The 13,595-nt window shown below is 41.1% G+C and overlaps 1 protein-coding gene across 1 annotated transcript in view; it reads right to left on the bottom strand.

Annotated features, from left to right (window-relative positions):
- Positions 1-13,595, bottom strand: part of LOC144672242 (band 4.1-like protein 4B) — a 67,044-nt gene that overhangs the window by 31,586 nt on the left and 21,863 nt on the right. The window contains exon 3 of the mRNA XM_078534082.1: positions 4,753-4,874. Coding sequence (XP_078390208.1) covers positions 4,753-4,874 — 122 coding nt within the window. The remainder of the gene's footprint in view (positions 1-4,752; positions 4,875-13,595) is intronic.

The following is a 13,595-nucleotide window of genomic DNA, read 5'->3' as shown; positions in this document are numbered from 1 at the left end:
CAACGCAAACTGGAGGAACAGCACCTCATCTTCCGACTAGGCACTTTACAGCCTTCCGGGCTGAATATTGAATTCAACAACTTTAGACCTTAAACTCCCCCTACCCCCATCCCCACCCCGTTTCTCCACCCCCCCCTTTTTTTTTCAATAATTTATATAGATTCTTCTTTCCCCACCTATTTCCATTATTTTTAAATCTAAAACTAAAACCTTGTTAGTCTTTTCCACCCCACCCCCACTAGAGCTGTACTTTGAGTGTCCTGTCTTCCATTCTTAATTAGCACTATTCTTAGACAAATATCACCACCTTCAACACCTCTTTGATCCTTTTGTCTGTGACATCTTTTGATTACCTGCTCCTATCACTGCTTATCTCCACAATTACCACACCCTCAACTTCTCTCTCCCCCCCGCCCCCCCACCTTAAACCAGCTTATATTTCACCCCTCTCCTAACTATGCTTCAGTTCTGCCGAAGGGCCGTGAAGGCTCGAAACGTTAACTGATTTCTTCTCCACCGATGCTGCCAGACCTGCTGAGTTTTTCCAGGTAATTCTGTTTTTGTTTTGGATTTCCAGCATCTGCAGTAGCTTTTAGCTTTTTGTTTTTACCTAACTTTTATTTGTTTGTTTAGATACATGGAGAGTAGCTACTGAGCAGAGGCACAGGGGTCAGCTGATGAACTTTTCACTAAGGAATAAAACATTTATTCAACAAGAAAAGATGAAATATATTACAATACTTCTTCATCCACAACTATACCTTTACAAATATATACAGATTTGTAAGGACAACACATGTTCCAAAATCTATCGTATATTCTAATGTACACAGCAAGTACATCGTCCATGTAAACCAATAGGCACCCAGTGGTCAGACACACCACACTCTGAAACTAAGTGACAGATGCCACCTCAACCAGATGCTATGGATCTCTCCTCAACTCCCCCAGATGCTTGTCACATTGTGAATCAACCAGTCTCACTGCATTATGTCCTTCACATGAGGGTTTCCAATCTCCACTCTTCAAGACCTCACCTTGGAATCTTCTCTCAAACCGACGTTTTCTCTCAGATGCCTTCCGCAAGGGTTCACCTCCAGGGTTTTGAACTCTCCTTCCGATGTTCCTCTTCCCTAGGTCACCACATGCATTCAAGCTGCCTTCCATGCGCTCTCTCTCTGTCCAAATCTGCGGTCAACAGTACACCACTGTTTTACATGCCCATAGCAAAGAGTTACAGACCTTCAGTTGTCTCTTTGGGCCTTCTTGCCTCTTGCAAGATGCTCTTGCTTTAAATCTGCTTTCTGCAGCTTTTGTCTCTTTAAATCTGAAGCTTGGAGCCTTTCTCTCTGCCCCTCACTCTTAACTTCATTAACAGGACCTTTTTGCAAGTTCCTGTCCTTCCTTTGACTAGAAAGTCTTCTTTGGAATTTCCCTTGTTCCACTCCCCTGGATTTTTGGGGTTTTCTTTAGCTTGGGACTGACTATCTGTCCTCTTTGCTCCAGTCTTGCCTGGCAGAAACTTTCAGAACCAACTGAACTCAAACAGCTTCCAAAACAACTGCTGTTTCTTTTCTTGTGTGTGTGTGTTTGTGGGAGGGACCTGCCTCTCTGGCCCCCTGTTGCTAGGTAACAGTTCAATTCTTCTACAACAAAAACAGAAATTGCTGGAAAAGCTCAGCAGGTCTAACAGCATCTGTGGAGAGAAAGACAGAGCTAACGTTCGAGTATGTATGACTCTTCCTAACACTGTCTCGATACCTGGCAGCCCCTGTGGCTGCCTCCGCACTTCCTCCTGGGTCAGCTGGCCTGACTCCAGTCCATGCCTGGCACCCAGCAATGAAGATCCTGCCTTGGTGGGCGCTTTCTCCTGAGGTGATTGGGCCAAGCCAGGAATTTTCCCAACTCCCACTACCAACCTCAAGGATGAAAAGCCAGGAATTTTCCCAACTCCCACTACCAACCTCAAGGATGAAAAGCCAGGCCACCATCTCCATTGTAACAATCTGGATTGCTGGTAGGAAAATTAGCAGTAAGGAACAAGCAACCACTTGCTAATTTTAACATTACTTACAAAATATAGGAGAATTCTGATGGTTATCATTTAGTTGGATTTTTGGTTATACTTTCCATTAAGAACAGTATGCAAATACCAAGAATATTTAATAACCATGCCAACTGAGGACAAACAACTCTTTCAGTAGAAAGGAGGAATGGAGATTTCATTTCAATTGAATGGCTGATTTGAATCACACACCTTAATGGGTATCTACTGGTAGAACAGTATTGCAACTATAGCTTACATTAAATTAGCTAGCATTTATCACTTCTCAAACTTCTTTTTGATAATTACAAACATAAAATATGACAGGTAGGTAAACACCTACTGGTTCATCTAAACTGTTGGTATACCATATGTATCAAAATATACACAATTCTTAATCACTCAGAGCCATGTAATCTCCTGGGAAAGATGAAAAACCAAATTTAAACACAGAACAATTGCAAGGGTGGGGAGATGAAAAATTTTTCTCCGATCACCTCAGGCAATCGAAAGGGATTCAGTGGATCATAATTAAGCAAACTTGAGTTCCATAAGTCTCGTTTTTTTTATATAGCAGGTTCCATGGAAGGATGAAATGAGGGACAACCAGAGCTGCATCAAACAAATGATCTCAGTGCTTGCTGGGAACAAAGAAAGACAGAAGTTATGCTGTGGTAGCCAAGAGGTTTCCATAGCCTAATGATGCTTTGGGCTTAAATTTATGCACACACAAATAGAAAGTTCCAGATAGTGATCGTATCAGGAGACCTCTACATGCAGGAGAAAAACTCTGAAAATTGTGTTGACTTTTACTTTGTTCAATGCAATATTATGTGAAGCAGCTGTAGAAGCTCTTCTGTCCTTGGAATTAACATGAAAATCTGATTTAAGCATCAGCAAATTCTTGCGGCACCACTTTAGTCCTAATCCTGTAGCAGCTAGCCAGCTTGGCCTCATGTCTTTAAGGCTGGAATACAGCTCATTGAGTCCAGTGCCCTGCATGATGTTGAACAGCTGAATTCAGGAACAATCAGAGATGGTCTGCAAAATAAGGCTAAATAGCGTTAAATTGAATAATCCTATGTTCCATCTAGTGGGTAGAGGGCAATGCTGACAGAGAACTGATGTTATAGTGTTGTAACCTCATCTCCAATCTGGTGTTTCCTGAGAACATGGCTCTTGGGATCAGTAAATTTACCATTATATTTATCATAGGGGGAAATGGTGGTGTAGTGATAATGGCGCTGGACGAGTAATTCAGGGGGATCAGGCTAATGCCCTGGCATAGGTTAAATCCCACCACATCAGTTGGTGGAATTTAAACTCAATTAATAAATCTGAAATATAAAGGAAATCTCAGTAATGGTGATCATGAAAACTATCATTGATTATTGTAAAAACCTATCTGGTTCACTGCTATCTTTCATGGAAAGAAATCTGCTTCCCTGGTCTGATCTATATGTGACTCCAGACCCACAGAAATGTTGTTGACTGCTAACTGCTCTCTGAAATGGCCCAGTAGGCCATTCAGTTCAAGGGCAAATAGGGATGGGCACTAAATGCGGACCTAGCCAGCGCCACACACATCCCATGAAAGAATTAAGTAAAAATACAAACTTGCAAGAACCACATCAAGTTTGTTGAGAATTCTCAAGCTTCCACTGCCTTTCCCAATTATGTTCAAGTCTTGAGTGTTGGTCATATATAATTACCAATGCATAAAGGAAGGGTTTGCAGCCTTCATTGTAGAGGTTGGTGAATTTTACTTTCTAGCTTTTAAGGGCACTGGAAATATTTCTGAACAATGAAAATTAGACTTTCAACGGTCAACTGATTAGACCTGATGTCAAATTGGTAATGAGATTGGTAACTGTGACTGAGATAATGTAACAGCTTTATAAAGCTCATGCAGGCTATAGTGTATGGCAGGAGGGACACTGCTCTATATTGATATGGTCTGATTTTCACCAATTCCAATGTAGGAATCAATGTTTGCTGCTTTTGGTATGCTTTGAAACCTAGGATGAATCTTGGTAAGATTATTAACTGCTCCCATTAAATACAACTGACACATGGCTCTGCCTCTCCATTCCTGCCTTTGATTCCATGAAGATGCCAGGCCTGATTGATGTCAGACTCCTGGATAAGTCAGAACTATCTCTATTTCATCAGCAACACTAAAGCCACCATGTTAAACTTCCACCAGAAACTTCATGCCTCACATACTGATTCATCCTTGTGCTGTGGTTGCTGGCAATCTTTAATTCTTTGTTTATGGACATCCTGCATATATGTCATGAGTTTACATTTACCTATATTAATATCCATTTATTATTTCTTAGTCCATCAACTTAATGTATTGAGATTGTTTTAAGTGTTATTAATCTCCAATGATTTTAATCTCAAAGCCTACAACAGGAACAAAATTTGTTGAGAAATGTAATCACTTCTCTGAAAATTTAGACTTGTGCAGTTTAATTACTGTTATGCATGAATCATGACTAATGATAATATAAAGACTAACTCAATCATTGTGCATCCCTGTCCCCAAGTGGGTGTAGGAAGCTCATGAATAAATTGCTTAGTTGATCGACTGAGATATGGCAATACTAAACTACCTACAGGGAAACAAATGATTAAGGACAAATGATATGTACAGTCAGCAAGAAATCAATAAAAGTTGTTAAAGTTAGAGTGTAATGAATTACCTTGTTATTCATGTTGATATGTAATGAGGGCCACTGTCCAGTCACCTTACTGGTTTCAACTTCCAACTGCTTAAAACATATGCCAACCTCCTCATAGTGTGGAAGAACAGCTGAGCTCAACTCTAAAAATAAAAATAAAAATAAGTAAACCAAATATAAAATGATAGCATACTATACTAGGCAAGCTTTGTAAATACCACAGGAATAATGGAAAAAATGTCTGACATCAATTAGTAATGTTGACTCTGAAGAAAATCTGAGCCAGGGGAAGAAGTTTAGGAACAGCGACTATTTTTCAAAAAAAAAATCTGGGACTCATTTTGATATAACACTAAGGAAATTAAAATTTATTGGTATCAGCAAAGAAAGGTTACTGATTAAAAAGTCTTTTGTACTAATGCGCTAATGTATTTGCAAGATCTGGAGATAAAAAGTAACTTTCAAGGATAACTTACTGTTTGCTCTCCTTCTGGGTTACGTAACCTTGAGAGACCCAAAGCCTGCTGTAGGCCTAGAATATGTCAATTTACTTCTATTGGATTTAATGGAAAACCCTACGAGAGATACCGAGTGCCAGCCGGTGTCAAAGCATAGGGTCAGATCCTCCCGGGTAGGAAATCAAACAGAGCAAGCTTGACCAGCTGATGGGTTTTTCTCCCCCAATTGCATGCAATTTGCTAGCCAGAATTCTTCAATGGGTCTCAGGTAGACTTGCCCATATATGTGGCAAATGGTTCAGGTGAATAGTCTGAGCTTCACAAGCAATGAGTCTGTCAAGAATCAGCTTAAACCCAGTGCACATGATCTATAACACCAATGAAACTTGCACACCCATTGCATCTCCTATGAAGAGAAATATGTCACCAGTGTAAGCTGAAAACACTAGCTTCATGTCCAGCCAGGTTACATCCTTTTATGTAACTTGGGAATGGCTCTAAGCAAAATACCTGGTGCAGGATTGGCTCTGTTGAATGCTTTTGCCTCATCAAGAGACATGAGGGTATATGACAGACCAACCCAATGGGAATAATGAATGAATCCTTGACCAGATGCAAAAGAATAACAACATGCATTTATATATTACATTCAATAAGAAAAATCTTCAATGGTGTTTCACACAGGCAAAATCAGAAATAGATTGACATCGAGCCAAAAACAAAATAGTAATAGGGATTAACAAAAACTTGATTAAAGATGCAGTACTTAAGATAAAGCCAATATAGGTCAGCAAGGACAAGGGTGATAGCTAAGCAGGACTTTATGTAGAAGAGGATATGGACAGCAGAGTTTTGGATGAGCTGGAGTTTACAAGGAAACAGGATGGAAAGCCAGCTCAGGCGAGCATAGGAACAATTGCTTCTGGAGGTGATAACGGCATGAAGGTTTCAGCATCAGGTTTTTTTTAATTCTTTCATGGGCTGTGGACATTGCTGGCAAGGCTAACATTTGAAGCCCATTCTTTGAACAGAGTGGCTTGCTAAGCCATTTCAGAGGGCAGTTAAGAGTCAATCACATTGCTATGGCTCGAGTCACATGTAGGCCAGACTAGGTAAGGGACGGTAGATTTCCTTCCCTAAAGGATATAAGTGAACCAGTTGGGTTCTTACAACAATCAGTGATGGTTTCATGGTCACCACTACTGAGACTAGCTTTCAATTCCAGATTTATTAATTAATTAAAATTTTTTATTAATTTAATTTAAAATGCAGCTGCTGTTGTTGGATTTTAACCCATGTTCCCAGGGCATTAACCTGGGCCTCTGGATTACTAGCCCATCGACATTACTGGTACGCCATCAGATGGGTAGGGAAGGGGTGGAGATCTGCAATATTTTGGAAGTGGTAGTAGGTTGTTTTTTTGCTGGGGAGAATTTGGGATCAAAAGCTTAGCTTGGGCTTGAATTAGATGCCTAGATCAGTCAGGTTCAGCCCGAAAAATGTCTAGGGCAGAGAATAGAATAGTTGCAGGCAATAGTGCCTGTTGGCATGAAGGGGGAGTTTAAGCACTGGACACCCTGGACATTAACACCCTTGAGAAACCCTGATGAGATGGTTCATGACAGCAAAGCCTATGCCAGTTTCATGCCGTTCTTCTTTTCCATGGCCACTGTAAGAGAATGTGTAACATACACCAATTTCATTGAGCTGACACTCCTCAGGTAGATGAATCTAGCTGTGGGCAGCAATCTGGACATTGTGCCTAGCCAGCTTTCTACCAACAAGAGCAGTTCTTCTCTCAGGTCTATCGGCTGTGGCTTTGTCCTTGAGGGTGTGCATGTTCCATGCACTAATGGTAATCGGTGTCACCTTTACGTTCTTTTTTGAGATTGATTTATAACCACTTTGATGGGATTCCTGCCAGCTGCAGCCTAATGGCCAGGGAGGTGAAGCAGACAATGTTTAGGGCACCTTTTCTAGCCCCTTCTTCATACTAGGGAGGTGAGCTGTGTGGCCCTGAAAAGAACTGCTCAGTTGCTCAAGGGGTTGCCGAGTTCCACTTCTGCTTCTTTCCAGTGAAAAACGACATGAGGGCCCAAGCTGCCTGTATGCAGGTTCACGGCTACAGCTCCCAGCGAATCCACATCTGCTGCTACCTCACTCGTCTGTCACCTCAGGACTTGTAACAGACAGATGATGGATTACATATGATAGAAAGATGATGAACATGACTTACACATGAATTGGGTTATGGTGTGGGAGAGTTGTACATTGTGAGACTCATTCTCTTGTCCTGACCTATCTAGGTCCAGTAGCAAGATGAGTCTAGAAGGCTGGAGATAGCTCCAGATGCGGTGGATGACTGAGACAGTGCTGGCCCACCTTCAAGGCCTTAGATTTGTTTCATCTGCCCAGACTGCCAGAATCAGTCTTCACATGCCAGGGTAGACAAATCCCTAAGTTTCTGAGGGTAGGAGAGCCGACAGCTACCCTCATCTGGTTTGGTCCACTTGTTGAAGTGGTTTACCAGAGCGTGGTTGTTTTCGCATGCTAACAGCTATTTGGAGCCACAGGTAAGAGCTGGCTGAATGCGAGGACCAATACAGGATGAGCCATTCCAAAGAGTACAGTGAGCCCACCTGTGAGAGGTGCTACCCCTCCCTTACATCCTTTACATGGATAGTTGTGGTTGTTGGAGGCCAATCACCACAGCCCTAGGATATCACTGCAGGAGTTCCTCAGGAGAGTGACCTAGGCCCAACCGTCTTTAGCTGTTTCATCAATGACCTTCACTCCAACATAAGGTCAGAAGTGGTGATGCTCATTGATGATTACACAGTGTTCAGTACCATTCACCACTCCCCAGATAAATAAAAAGTCCATACCCACATATGACAAGACTTGGACTACCCATGCTTGAGCTGATAAGTAGCAAGTAATTCATGTCACAAAAGTTCCAGGCAATGGCCACTTCCATAAGAGACCCTAACCAGTTCTCCCTGACATTTACTGGCAATATCATCACCAAGGCCACATTATCAATATCATGGGGATAACCATTAACTTAACTGTACCGGCCACATAAACAACATGGCAACTAGGGTAGATAAAAGACTGGTTTTCTGCATCGAGTGGCTCACCTCCTAAAGCCCCAAAGCCTTCCTACTAACTACAAGACTAACTAACTAAGTCAACACTCTGATGGAATACGATCCACTTGTTTGAATTGATGCAGTGGCAGTAACACTCAAGAAACTCATCATCATCCAGGACCAACAGTCCGCTTGACTGCCACCTCACCCGCTAATATAAATATCCACTAGCTCCACTATCAGCATCCCAAGACTGCAGTGTGTACTATTTGCAGGACGGACTGCAGCTACTCTCCAAGGTTTCTTCAGCAGCACTTCCCAAATCCATGATCTCCACGACCTAGAGGGACATGAACAGCATGGAAACACCATCTTGACTTGGACATAAATCTTCACCATCATTGGATCAAAATCCCAGAACTCCCTTTTGGGAGCACCTCACCACACAGAATGCAACGGTTCAAAAGAAGATCCACCATCACCTTCTCAGGGAAACCCAGGGACGTACAATAAATGCTGGCCTAGTCAGCGATGCCCGCGTCTCAAGAATCAATAAAAAGAGAGGCACGTAATAACGTGTATCTTGAGACTTAATGTAATCAATGTCACAAGAAATCCAACAGTATACTTACAAATTTCAAACTTAATATTTAGGAAGCTGTAACTTGGTGTCCCTGAGCCTTCATGTGACTCTCATCTCATTTGGGTTGTCGGGTATTAATGTTTAGTGGCAGCGAGGCATATCCCACACGTCGGGGGTAACATCAACAACTTACACTTAAAAATACACCTTCAACATTGTAAAGCATTCCAAGGCATTTCATAGAAGTGATTATCAAACAATTTGACAATGAGCCGGAAGGAGATATTAGGACAGATGAGCAAAGGTTTCATAAAAGAGGTAGGTTTTAAAATGTGCTTAAAGGAAAAGACAGAAATAGTGAGGCAAAGAGGTTTAGGGAAGGAATTCCAGAGTTTAAGGCCTGGCAGCTGAAAGCATGGCCTTCAATATTGAAGTGAAGGAAGTCATGGATGCACAAGAGGCCAGAATTGGAGGAATGCAAAGATTTCAGACCATTGTAGGGCTGGATTATATTACAGAGATAGGAAGGGGTAAGTGCATAGACAGATTTGGAACAAGAATAAGAAGTGAAAAATTGAGCAGTTGGCATAATAAAGCATTCACAGCATAGAAGCAGGCCATTTTGAGTAACAGGTTTATGCCACTGCTTATGCTCCACAGGAGAAAACATTGGTGTACATGCTCACAGATCCCCGAAGGTAGCAGATTGGGTAGATAACGTGATTAAGAAGGCATATGGGATCATTTTCTTCATTAGCCAAGGTTATATAACTGCTGGGGGTTATGCTATAAATATATAAAATGCCAGTTAGTCTATAAAACACAGCTAGAGTACTGTGGCCAAGTCACCATAGTACAGGGAGAGTGAGACTGCACAGAGAGGGTACAGAAGAGATTTACAAGGATGTTCGCGGAACTTGAACATTTAAGCTTGAGGAAAGATTGGATAGGCTGCAGCTGTTTTCTTTGGAATGGAGGAGGCTGAGGGGAGATTTGAGGTGTATAAAATTATGAGGGGCCTAGGTAGATTGGAATGAAGGGCCAATTTCCATTAGTTAGGGGTCAATGACTGGGAGACAGAGATTTTAAGTAATTGGTAAAAGGATAGTGAGGGGTTGGGGTGGAAGTGAAATTAGTTTCACCATAGGGCGGTGGGGTCTGGATTGCACTGCATAAAAGGGTGATAGAGGCAGAAACCCTCATCATATTCAAAAATCATCTGGATATGCACTTGAACCTACAAAGCTATGGGCCAAGTGCAAGGAAATTGGATTAGGGGGAATAGCTCTTTTTCAGATAGCACAACCTCAATAGGCTGAATTACTTTCTTCTGTGGCATAAACTTCTAATATTCTATGAAAAGTACCCATCCTGTTCAATCTTTCCTGATAGGTATAACTTATCAGTTCTGCAGATGGGTGAATGAGACTTAGTGCAAGTTAGGGTGCTGCTGGCAGAGTTTTAGATTACCTTAAATTTACAGATGGTGCAAGGTGGCAAGACCACCAGAAGAGCATTGGAAAAGTTGAGTCCACAGATAAAGGCATGGGTGAGTGTTTCAGCAGATGAGCTGACGCAGGGGTGCAGATGAGCAATGTTACCAAGATGAAAGTAACAAGCAATCTGATTCAGCCTCAGACAGTGGCCAGAGAAAAGGAAGGAATCCGTTTCTAGGGATAGAGTTGATGGTGACAATTGAAGAAAATTGGATAAGTCTTCCCAATATTTAATTGGAGGAAATGCCTGCTTATCCGGTGTTAAGGCATAGGTGGCACAGTTTGCTCATCATCTACACAGGTAAGAGAGCTTTGTGGAGTAAAATATGAAGTCAAATAACAAGTCAGTAATTGTATCCAGTGCCTCACAGAATAAAAAGTGTCATTCTGCAAGAAAGCTGACTTGGTGAATCTTGTCTGTAGTGACGGACCATCACTTGTTTCTTCTAGTCCGATAGTTGTACGAAATATTTTATTGCAGCAAAGTCAGTAGAGTCCATTTTATAACCATCCTTTAAACCATTGCTCTGCAGTGCTCATTCTACTGCTTTCCAAACTCCGTGCTTTTACTTGTTTTATTTAGAGGGTTAGAGTTTCATGATTTTGACAAACAGCTTTGAGGCCGAATGAATTTTGTTAGCTGGAACACAGCATATTGTCGCTAGTATGTTGTGATTAGTTAATGATATCTTTATTGCGCATACCACAAAACAGATAGGACAATAAGTGAGCATTTTAATAGAAATAAGCAGACAATGTTACTACCGTTATTCGGAAAACTGCAGTTCAGGAATATAAATCTACTTAGTGTTACAACCAGGATGGGAGGAGTGCGTGAATTATCAAGCCCTGCAGGCCCTACCATTAATTTAATTTTCTCACCAAAATAGCCAATTGTGTACCTATACTTCTAGTACCCAGAAGAAGAAACTCTGACCAGGCTTCCTTCAATGAACTCAGAACGATTGTTTATTATAAAACAAAACTTCTTTTAACTAGTTGCAAGTATTGGTTAACACACAATTGTAATCACGAAGTATAACTACCTATCTCTTTCTAAAGAATTTCCACAGTGCAAACACAGACACACACACAGACAAATAAAGGACTAAACAGATAGAGTCTCACTGCTGAGATGGGCTCTGGAGGAATAAAGGGTAAAATCCACAGGGTCTCGACGCTGTCGACCTGGAGTTCCCTCGGGTGAAGATGGGCTGCTGGTCCCAGTGGATGTCTGGAAGTTCTCATCAACTGGTCTCAGCTTTGCAGATCCAAATGCAGACTAGTTACACTCAGATGAGGCTTCTCTGGCTACAGGTTGATAGCCACACACACTTGCAGGCAAGGTAGAGAGAGGGAGCTAGTTAGGGTAACCTTCCTTCCTCAGCTTTTTCCCTCAAGACTGTCTTCAAAACAAGCAGGTTCACAACTTAAGTTTATTTCCTCTCAACCATGTGATTTCCAGCAAGTTACCAACCTTCCTTTTCAGTATTTTTCTCCATCAATTAAAGTGATTTCAGTTCAAAACAAACAACCAGATCTTCCTCAAGTATCAAAAAGGTCAGGTGGTTTCTTGGAAGAGGCCTGCTTGCTGACAATTCCAAGGTGAACTTATTACCTTCTTTTAATAAAAATACCAGGTTAGCATCAGATGCCTAGATCATGCCATGTCCTTCCATTTTATAAAAGAAAAATTCAGCCTTGAGAGATATGATTCTATCATTAGCTAATTTTGTCCATCATGCAACCTGATGCATTATAGGGGGAAAACCTTCAGAATAGCAGTTGGTATGAAAAATGAATGAAATACTGAAGTTCTTAACTCTCATTCTTAAAGTCAAATAATAGAAGAAAATTAGAAGGTGTATTGTTAATTTTTACAGTTTGTTCTTTGCATTCTCTATCCTGTTTATGATTGTTTATTAGGAATAATAGCAAATTTTCCTGATAATTATCTTTTGCATGAAAATGTGAATTTAAGCAATGTATATAACATAGGAGCGTGGGAATTTAGTGTTAAAAAATTGAATGATCAGATTATTTTAATTTATCAACTTTACATTATGAATTGACTTTCTGGAGATCCACCCATGGCATCAGTCATCAAATGTGGGGTCTCTTGGGCTTTTGCTTTTGTCAGCTGCTGAGAAACTTGGGGGATGAGCAAACAGAGAGTTTATCTTCTTATTCTTTTTTCTATCCACATGGAAAATCACTTCATTATATCCCTACATTTATAATGGGATGACTGAAATAAGAACCACACCATATAGGACACGATGAGTATAAAATACAGAAAGCACTATTTGACAATGTGAAATTAATCCTTCCTGGCATTGATGGTTCTGTGTCACTTCGTGCGTTACATTTATCCACCAAAACATCATATAGCGCACACACACAGTTTTTCACCTCACATGTGATACTCAGTAAGGATTTGTCTTGAGTCAATGCAATATCCAAATGATAACTTATTTGTGGTAATAAACTGTCAACAGGATCATAAGTGGTCTGATAGAAGCTGTTGAAAAAATAGCTGGAGTTATCATGGTGGTTTTTCAATAATCGAATAGCTGGAGCATCACTTTTGAGCCCATCATCATCTAAATGCAGCCCCACAGGGCCTTTGAGGGAAATTACTAGACTTGATTTGAGTGAAGCAGTAAAAGCTTGTCAACAGTTAGTGAAGCAAAAAGGGCTGATAGAAAAAAGTTAAAGCTCAAGTGGCTCAAATATTCTCTTGGTGAATACCAATAGAAGCAATAACATATTCAGTTGATGCAGTGTGAGAGGTTGATAGATGAAGTACAACAAGTTAACAACATGTCAGTCAGCTGTAAGAGCAGAGTCCAAAGCCAGAATTTTTCACTTGTCGGTCAGGTTTGTGCATGACTTGAACAAGTGTAAAATGGCACGCGATGACATCAGGTGAGCGTCCCGGCATCATTGCGCACTCGTGCGATATGTCGGTCGATGGGCGTGCATGGGAGTCAGCAGCGCGCCCGCTGACAATTAATAGGCCTTTAAGGCCATTAAAATTATAATTAAATTAAATTTTTCACTGCCCGTCCAACGTTACGGTTGGCGGGTAGGCAAGAAGGCCAAGCGGTTTTTGGATTTTTTAGGAAACCTCATCCACGGGCAGGATGAGTTTTCCAACAGCAATCAAAAATCAAATAAAAATTGTAACATTTCATTAATAACACGTCCCTGTTCATGTGACAGAGTCAAATGA

Source organism: Cetorhinus maximus, chromosome 3, assembly GCF_964194155.1.
Source record: "Cetorhinus maximus chromosome 3, sCetMax3.hap1.1, whole genome shotgun sequence".
In the NCBI taxonomy this organism is placed as follows: domain Eukaryota; kingdom Metazoa; phylum Chordata; class Chondrichthyes; order Lamniformes; family Cetorhinidae; genus Cetorhinus; species Cetorhinus maximus.
This window is presented reverse-complemented; position numbering and strand designations above follow the sequence as displayed.